This window comes from Euprymna scolopes, chromosome 45 (assembly GCF_053919585.1).
Source record: "Euprymna scolopes isolate OS-2025 chromosome 45, ASM5391958v1, whole genome shotgun sequence".
NCBI lineage: Eukaryota > Metazoa > Mollusca > Cephalopoda > Sepiida > Sepiolidae > Euprymna > Euprymna scolopes.
The window spans coordinates 51791929-51801365 of record NC_136526.1 but is presented as its reverse complement, the minus strand read 5'-3'; the positions used below and the strand labels follow the sequence as shown (position 1 = coordinate 51801365).

At 41.5% G+C, this 9437-nt stretch overlaps 1 protein-coding gene across 1 annotated transcript; it reads left to right on the top strand.

The window, feature by feature from the left end:
* The first annotated feature begins 649 nt into the window (after positions 1 to 649).
* LOC145269189 (uncharacterized) lies at positions 650 to 5147 on the top strand. The gene is given in 2 exon segments (XM_080124802.1): positions 650 to 3103; positions 5124 to 5147. Coding segments are annotated over 2 exon segments (2424 nt in total). The 5' UTR covers positions 650 to 703.
* The last annotated feature ends 4290 nt before the right edge of the window (positions 5148 to 9437 follow it).

The window sequence follows — 9437 nt, the reverse complement described above, 5'->3', positions numbered from 1 at the left end:
AATATATCGATACCAGTTCCCATTCTCGACTGGGACTCGCCTAACACTGCAGAGTCATTCAAGATATTCCAAGAACGTTTGGAACTTTATTTCACAGCGAAGGGAACTAAAGAAGAAGAGAAAGTGCCTATCATTCCACTCGCAACTGGCGAGGAAGGAATTCGGAGATACAACAGTTGGTCTATGTCAAACGAAGACCGGAGAGATGCTAACAAAATTTTCAACGCATTTTTGGAGCAGCTGGAACCGGCAACCAACCACTGTATATGTAGGCTCGAACTCAGTAGATACCAACAAAAACCTACCGAGACGACCGACATATTTCTAAACAGGTGTCGCTTACAGGCGAAGAAATGCGATTTCACAGTCCATGAAATGAACGAACGTTTAGTAGAAATACTGATAGCCAACACGCCCATACCGGACTTACAAAAAGAACTGTTGAACAAGCCGAAGGGCTACAGTCTACACAATAGAAGAGGCTGTGAAATTAGCACGCACATATGAGGCTTCAGCCGTGTATATAAACAAAATACACCAACTACATGGCCTGTCACAGATAGATACCATAAATCGCGATGGTCGTGAACGCCAGGAAGGCAACAGAAATACCAGCAACTTGTGTAAAAATTGTGGACGGGATCACCGTTTTGGCAAGGAGCATTGCCCTGCCAAGAACGACATATGCAGCTCCTGCGAGAAAATGGGCCATTGGGCCAAATTGTGCTTCTCAGCGAGACTCAGACCCAGGAAACAAGAAAAACCCTGGCACAAAAGCCGCAGCCAGCCAAGGCACAGACAACATGGAACAGGCCGAAAAGTCGACAGCGTTGCTGAACATGACGACCGAGCCACAACAAAACTACATGCGGCGATGGAGCACCTCACATTCAGCACTATTAACAGTGAACATCCACTGCACAAACAAAAAACAACACAAAATGAAGCGTTTGTCAATATCAACGTTATATTGACAGACCACCCCGGTACGCACAGCCTCAAACTGAAGGTAGACACGGGTGCACAGGCAAACACACTACCTTTACGCATATTCCGCAGTATGTGCCCCTCCGCCATAAACGAAGATGGAAACCCAATACCTGGATCACTAAACCCAACGAAATGCGTACTGACAGCATACAACAACACTGAAATAAAATGCCATAGCACCACAAACATCAGGTGCAAATACAAGGACTCTTCATGGCTCAACACTCAATTTTATGTGGTCAACACTCCAGGACCAGCTATACTGGGTCTGCCAACATCTGTAGCCTTCAACGTTGTGACAATGAACTCTGCCATATCCGTTCAGCAACAACCTATCAACAGCATAGATGATCTGATGTGTTTATACCCCGACAGATTCGACCACATTGGCGAGTTCAAGAAAACGCAACCACCACATGAAGAGAAACTTGAAGTGCGAAGACAAGAAGAAGAACGACAACGGCTTGAAGAAGAACGGATCCGGGCTGAAGAAATTCAGAAACAAGAAGAATTACAGCGACAGGAAGAGTTAAGGCGTCAAGAAGAATTACGCCGCCAGGAAGAATTGCGCCACCAAGAGGAATTACGCTGCCAGGAAGAATTACGACAACAGGAAGAGTTACGAAGACAAGAAGAATTACGGAGGCAAGAATTACGGAAACAGCAAGAACAGCAGCTGAAACAGCAGTACGAGCAAGAAGCCCGTCAGCAGCAGCAGCAAAAAGCTTTGCGTAAAGTCAAACAACAGCAGAAAGAACAATTGGCAAAAATACAACTTCCTGCTGGTGCCAATTGGGCCAAGACCAATTCTGCTGCTGCCCACGCTGTGTCACTTGCTGAAATCCAACAGGAAGAAGAGTGTCGACGTAAAGCTGAAGCTCAACAATTACTTCTTCAACAGCAGCAACAGCAGCAGCAGCAACAACAACAACTTCTTTTGCAGCAGCAACAGCAACAACAACAACAATAGCAGCAGCAACAGCAACAACAACAAGCAACCAATTCATCTGTACAGCAGGCGAAGATATGGGCCAACAATAAAGCAACTGTGTCGAAATCAGCTGCAAAATCGTTGCTTGAAATCCAACAGGAACAGGCAAAACAATTGGAAGAGGAGAAGAAAAAGAAAAAAAATAACAACGCCCAACCTCAACAACCAGCACCGAAAGTCTCTATGCCATTGTCGACTGCCGCATGGGGTCGTACCTCTCCTGTGTTATCAACCTCTCCTACCTCCGGCTGGAGCTGTGAGTCATCTCCCTGGCAAGTGCAGGCAAGCAGCAAATCGAATGCCAGTTCAACATGGGAAGTTCAAAAGAATAATAAAAAGCAGTCAGTCTCATCTCCTACCAAAAATAGCAACGAAACGATTGATACAAACAGTTTTCCCAGTCTGACTGCAAAAACGTCTCAAAACACAAAAACAAAATCATCCAAAAACAAACATAATACGGATGGTGCGCTAAAATTGTTTCAGTCATCCAATTCAAATGATGATTTTATCCATTGGTTCGAATCTCTGCGTAAGAACCTCAAAGTTAACCTTGATGTTCCAACCTTTGTGGCCTTTCTTCAAGAAGTCGATTCCCAGAAAGAGGTTATTGACTACGTACATTCTTACCTGGGAGAGAGCAAAGTTGTTGCTGAATTCACCCGCCAATTTTTTAGAAAAACGAACTACACTAAAGAAAAGTGGTCAACAAACGAAACCAACCAGCAACAAGAAAACAACCACCAAGATCAGGATCAAATATATGATGCTTTTAAACAAAGGCAACACAAGCAAAAGAAATATTTTGACCAGCATGCGTTCAAGGAAGACCTACCACCTTTATATCCTGGCCAGAGGGTAAGAGCACAAAACCCTACACACGGAAACTGGGACTTAGCAACCGTAGCTTCTCAAGCAGATGGTCCCCGATCATATCTCCTACAAACTGCAAACGGATATATGATACGGAGAAACCGGCAGCATATATTGGGAGTGCTCCATTCTCCAATAAGGCCAACACCCCCACAAACGCCAAAGCATGTAACATTTGCAGAACCACCTGCATGTACAACTCAGTCTCCACAAAGAGACTCCCAACAATACACTCGCAGTGGCAGGATGGTACGACCACCATCAAAAATGAACTTGTGAACATTTTCTAGAGAAGTATAGCAAGCAATTCATGGGGCAGAATAATCCCCTGCTTCGCTGTAGCTATTCAGACAGTCTACCCTGAATTAGCCCTTACCTTTTATCATATATTGAATATGCTCAATATCATATTCTTCATATTGGTAAGGGGGGGATGTAACGATGTTATCGTTTCGTTTTGTTACAATCCTAGGTTTGTAACAACGTTATCATTTCGTTTCGTTACAATCCTAGTTTTGTTACAACATTATCATTTCGTTTCATGACAATCCTTGTTTTGTAACAACCACGCATGCGCACTGGAAATATAGGCCTATATGTTTTATATTTAAAACTAACAACACGCGTCTTTTCGTTTCTCTCTATTAACCAACCACACAACACGAGCTAACACAGCGTGACACTAAGAAGGTTATTTTTGTTGAGATTGTTGATTACTGCTGTATTTAACACAGATTCCAGCAACTTACTCATGATGCACAGGAGACTTATTGGCCTGTACTGAGAGGGGGATAACCGATCACCTGAATTCTTAAATATAGGGCATACTGATGAGATTTTCCATGGTGATGGGAAGCTATTCTCATTAAGATAACGTTTAAACAGTTTTGTAAGTATGGGTGCTAGTCCTGGTTGAAGTTTTTTGAGTTCTATAATTGGAATACCGTCAGGGCCAGTTGCTTTACTGGAATCAAGGTTTTTTGATTAGCTTGGCAACATCACGTACAGATATATGTATATCAGATAGCGTGTTTTCTGATACAGGAGGAAATATTGGGGGTTGGCGGCTTTGGTCGTAAAGGGTAGAATTAGCTGCAAAGTTCTTGGCAAAGAGTTTGGCTTTGTCTGATGCTGGCGAGATTATCTCAGGTCCATTGATGATAGTTGGGATAGAGCACACGCTTCTGTTCAGGATTCTGTTTGCTATTTGCCAAAACTGGTGGGAACTAAGCCGCTGCTCAGCTACTTTGGACTTGACGGATTGAGCATACAACTCTCTTGCGTTCTTTATTACTTTCTTACAATGATTGCTGGCAGTCCTGAAAGCGCCTTTAGTTTCCATACATCTATTTCGTTGGAAGCAGTAGAAAAGGTGATTTCTGTGCGCAATGGCAGCAGCACATTCTGGAGAGAACCATGGCTGGCTGTTAGGTTTTTGCTGGAACTTTTTCGAGGGTATGAAACGGTCTTTACCTACAATTAACCATTCCGTCAAGTCTGATACTATAGAGGACACATCCTTTTTAAACATGAAACGCAGAGGTAGATCCAATATAAATGTATGGAAGCTATCCCAGTCAGCCTTAGTGTATCGATATACTGTACGATGGAGACGTACGTATGCATTGGATAAAGTTGAGGATACGAGGCCAGTATCTTTAGATATATCTAAGGTCTTTAACAGGGTATTGCCTTCTCATGAAAATCAAACACATGATATTAATTGTCCGATTATGTTTGTTTCATTATATGACACGGGATGAACCATATTAAAAAAGACACCAGAAGACCAGATACATTTAAGCGTGATAAGCCATGGAGCAAGTCAATGTATTTATTTTTACTAACCACAAGGGACGCAACTCTTGTATTATTTTATATTAAAGATTTGACCGAAGGGAACATAACTCATAATACGACATCCCTCTTTTCCAAAGAAAAATAAAACAAAAACAATAAAAATTACATAAGGAAGGAACCTTGACACTAGTACAATAATGTGAGTGTCCAACTAAGGGCTGTTCTCATGATAAGAAAATTTTTTGGGTGGTCTTATTATACGACCGAATCTGGATACTTTCTGAGTTCCAGGATTAGTGTTCAGTATTTTGTGGGGTGTATTTGTACCGGGTCTGTCATTGGTTGTGTTGGGGCTGGTATGCTCCATTGGTATACAATTCATTGACGAATCGTTCGATTCTGGGGTCATTATGGGTGTGGCTGCATACGTTTTGGAGTTCAGCCTTGTTGCAGACTTATTTGTTCTCAGATATCTGCGGTTCCTACAATGTGACTTCCCCGATGGTGTCTGCACCACATATGATCTTGGTTAAACACATCTCTGTGTGACGACTGCTGGAGACCATTTGCTGGAGTCTGGATCATATACGCGGACGTGTTGTCCTTCTTGTATCTCTGGTAACTCTCGGGTGTGTTCGTCATAGTATGACATTTGGTAGGATTGCCTTTGATAGAGGCGAGTTGCTGTTTTTTCTTTTTGGGTCGAATTGTTGGGGCACTTCACTGGTAAGTTTCCCACCAGCTTTCGGTTCCATAGCAATTCACCCGGTGACGGAATTGCATGGTCGAATGGGCTTGACCGTAAACACAGCAATACCATGTCTACATCACGACTACTTGAGGCAGCCTTTTGCATCGCTGATTTTATGACTTGTATACAGCGCTCGGCCAGACCATTTGATTGGGGGTATCTAGAAGATGATGTGACGTGTTCAAATCTCCATTCGCTTGCAAATTGTTTGAAAAGACTGGAGCCATAGTGAGGATCATTGTTGCTGATGACTCTGGGATTCCTTGTTCACCGAATATCTGCTTTATTAGTTCGACTACTTCCTGACTGGAAAATTCCTTTAATTTCCTCACAAAAGGAAAATTTCAGTAATAGTCTACCATTAGCAGGTAATTGTGACCTTCACTATGGAACAGGTCAGTGGTCACTACTTGCCAGGGCCTTACAGTAATCTCATGTGGCATCAGAGGTTCTGCACTCTGGGCTTTTTGGTGCTGTTGACATATGGTACATTGTTGTGTGATGCTGTCTATATCTTTATTAATGTTGTGCCAAAAGACACAACTTTTTGCCCGCAGTTTGCATTTTTCCATACCCTGATGACCATAATGGATTTTTTGTAGGATTTCCTGCTGCATCACTTTGGGTATAATTATCCGATTACTCTTCATCAAAATTCCATTTTCAGTTCACAGAGTATAGGGTCGGCTTTCATTGCTAGCTTTATCTGTGTTACTTTTTTAGCAGAAAATTGAACAAAGTAAACTCGGATATTAAGGTCGATCTCCTCGTTACTCCTTCTGTTGGGTAGTCGGGAGAATCCATCCGCCAAGGAAATTTCCTTACCTGGGCGATACATGATGGTCGTGTCATATCCTTGTAGGCGCAGCAGCATGCGTTGCAAAAGAGGTGGAGCAGCAATTAGATTTTTTAAGCTGATCATTTCCAACGTCTTGTGATCGCTTTCTACTTGGAATTTGCTTCCATATAGGTATGTTTTGAAGCGCTCACAGCCAAAAACTACAGCTAAAAGCTCTCTCTCTATGTTTGCATACCTTTGTTCTGTTGCTGTTAGAGCTTTTGATGCAAATGCAATGGGCTATCCTTCTTGCAAGAGTACTGCACCTAGACCCTTGTTTGAGGCGTCTACCTGTAGGGTTGTCTCTTTCATTGGATCAAAGTAAGCGAGAGACATTTCTTTGCAAATTTCATCCTTTATTTTCTGCATAGCCTTCTGGTAACTAGCAGTCCACTGGTACTCTGCTTCTTTTTTAACAGATCTCTCATGGGTGCAGTTAAGTCTGATAGGCGTGGAATAAATAGTGATAAGTAAGTGATGATTCCCAACACTTTTTGCAACTCTTTGACGTTGGTAGGGCTGAGAAGCTGCTTTATAGCTTCTACCTTACTAGGATCTGGTTTAATGCCGTTCTTGTCATAGATAGCCCCCCAAAAGCTTATCTGCTTTTGATCTATCTCACATTTATCACCATTAAAACACGATCCTTCCGTTTGTGCTAATTTAATAAGCCGGTGGAGGTTGCTGTCGTGCTCCTCCTTAGTCTTTCCGAAGACGATAACATCATCTATTAGTCCAATTGTACCAGGGCATTTTTCCAGTATCATGTCCATTCTCTGCATAAATACATCCTGTGACATTACCAGACCAAAGGGCATTCTTAGGAAACAGTATCTTCCAAACGGTGAGTTGAAGGTCGTTAGTAATTGGGATTCTGCGTCAAGAGGTATGGACCAATATCCGTTTTTGGCATCTAGCTTGGAGAAGTGTTGAGCACCTGATAGCTTGTGTGCTAGCTCTTCCACGGTGGGAGTCTTGTAATGACATCTTATTATTGCCTGGTTCAAATCCTTTGGGTCAAGGCATAAGCGAAGTTGTCCATTCTTCTTTCGAACATATACTATGCTGCTGACCTATTCAGTCGGTTCGGTGACCTTTCTGATGATGCTTTGGGCTTCCATGGATTTCAACTCCTCTCTAAGATTGATAGGGCATTTCCCCGGTGCATGTATTACTGGAGGATGATCAGATTTTAGGACGATGTGGTAGTCACTTTTAAAATGTCCTATGCGATCGAACTGACTTGCATATGCATTTTTTAATTCGCCGACGGAGTTAATTGGATCTTTCTTTTGTTGAATGGTGCAGTGGAGGCTTATCAGCTCCAAATCTCTGAGAGAAGGTAATCCTATGATTGTAGGCCCTTGTGTTGTGACAACAAAGAATTAAACATTTTTCCATTTATCTTTGTGCCCGCATTGTATGTAGATCGATCCATGCTGTATTATGTTTGAGCCGTGAGAATCGTGTGCTCTTTCTTTGTGGCGCCTGGAATGGGTTGTCATAAGTCATCAACTGTTGGGAAACATGTTTCAAAAAATTCGTAGAGGAAGCGTATTCCCTTCTGCACCTGTGTCCACCTTTGCTTTGAGTATATGAGTGCCTGGTCTATTGGGAAGCTTTATTTTAGGCTGGACATTTTTCTTTTTCATGTTTATTTCCACAACGTCGACACTAGCCTGTTTTTATTGCAGTAATTTCCTGACAATCGCCTCGAATTTCAGCCATTTGCTGCATGTGGTTAACAGACGCTACGTGCGTTCTGCCACTATTTAAGGCCTCTTGGAGTGTAAGCTCCATGCCTTTCGAAAGTAGAAGTTTTTGTAACTCCGGGTGTCTAGTGGCGATAATCATTTGTTCCATGAGACGTTCTTCAGTCTCTTGGTTATCCCTAAACCTTCATTTTTTTTGCCTGTAGTTTACATCTCGCCATGAATTCGTCGATGCTTTCTGTATTCTTCGGTTTATATTCACACAGAAAGAAACGTGCAATACGAAAATTGGTTTGGGGCTCTAGACGCTCCTCAAATTTACGCCAAATTGCCCCGGGTTCGTCCGGTCAGCATCATCGTCAAATGTCCAGGCGTTATATCACTGTAAACCTTCCTCACCAGACAGCAGTAGAATGTGGTCGACCTGCTTCTCGACGGGAATGTTTTTTACTGAGAAATATAATGCGCACCGTTGCTTGAAGAATCTGAACGATTCAAATAGATTCTCAGACCCCCAGTGCATAATGGGTTCGCTTGCATTAGAACTCATTTTACTTTAATTTAATTATTGTTTTTTTTATATACATTATTATTATACTAATACCCCTTTTTTTTAAATAAAAAAAAGAAAATAAAACAATGGCATGACTGAATGAAATTGGCGAACTTACTTTGTGCATCGATTTTTTTTTTTTAAGATAGCGCTTGTCGTCGTCACCACGTGCGTTTACGTGCAACACGAAGACTGATGTTTTCTTTTGCGTTCATTCTATTTGTGGATGGATTTCTTTTCTTTTTATTAAAAGAAAATCCCACCGCTGCCACCATGTCCGATTATGTTTGTTTCATTATATGATACGGGATGAACCTTATTAAAAAAAGACATCAGAAGACAAGATACATTTAAGCGTGATAAGCCATGGAGCAAGTCCATGTATTTATTTTTACTAATCACAAGGGACGCAACTCTTGTATTGTTTTATATTAAAGAGTTGACCGAAGGGGACATAACTCATAATATGACAATGGGGGGGGCGGTAAATCGTTTATAAATAAAATATTCTGCAGTGTCTTAACTTGTATGCATCACAAAATGTTCGGGTGTATATAACGTCTCGTTTGAATCTGAGTCTGTGTTTACATATACATAAATAGCATATTCTTATCATCTCCTTTTCTTAATGCTGAACAAGGTTTGTGATTTCATAATCTTTTATTTTTAAATTATTCTGTTGGGGTAAAATTTCATCGTTTTCTACTCTTTACGTCGCCCCACTCGTATCATTCCATATCCCACCCGGTCAAAGCCCAATACACGATGCTTCTTCATAACTAAATAAAACTTCACTTCTACCTCCAAAATTATCTTTCTAATTTATTACGCCATCACCTGATAGTTTTCGCATAAAAAAAGTTGTTATTATTCCAAACTGCCATCTTGATTCCTCCTCGAAGTAGAAAACATGATTGTCTGAATAAATA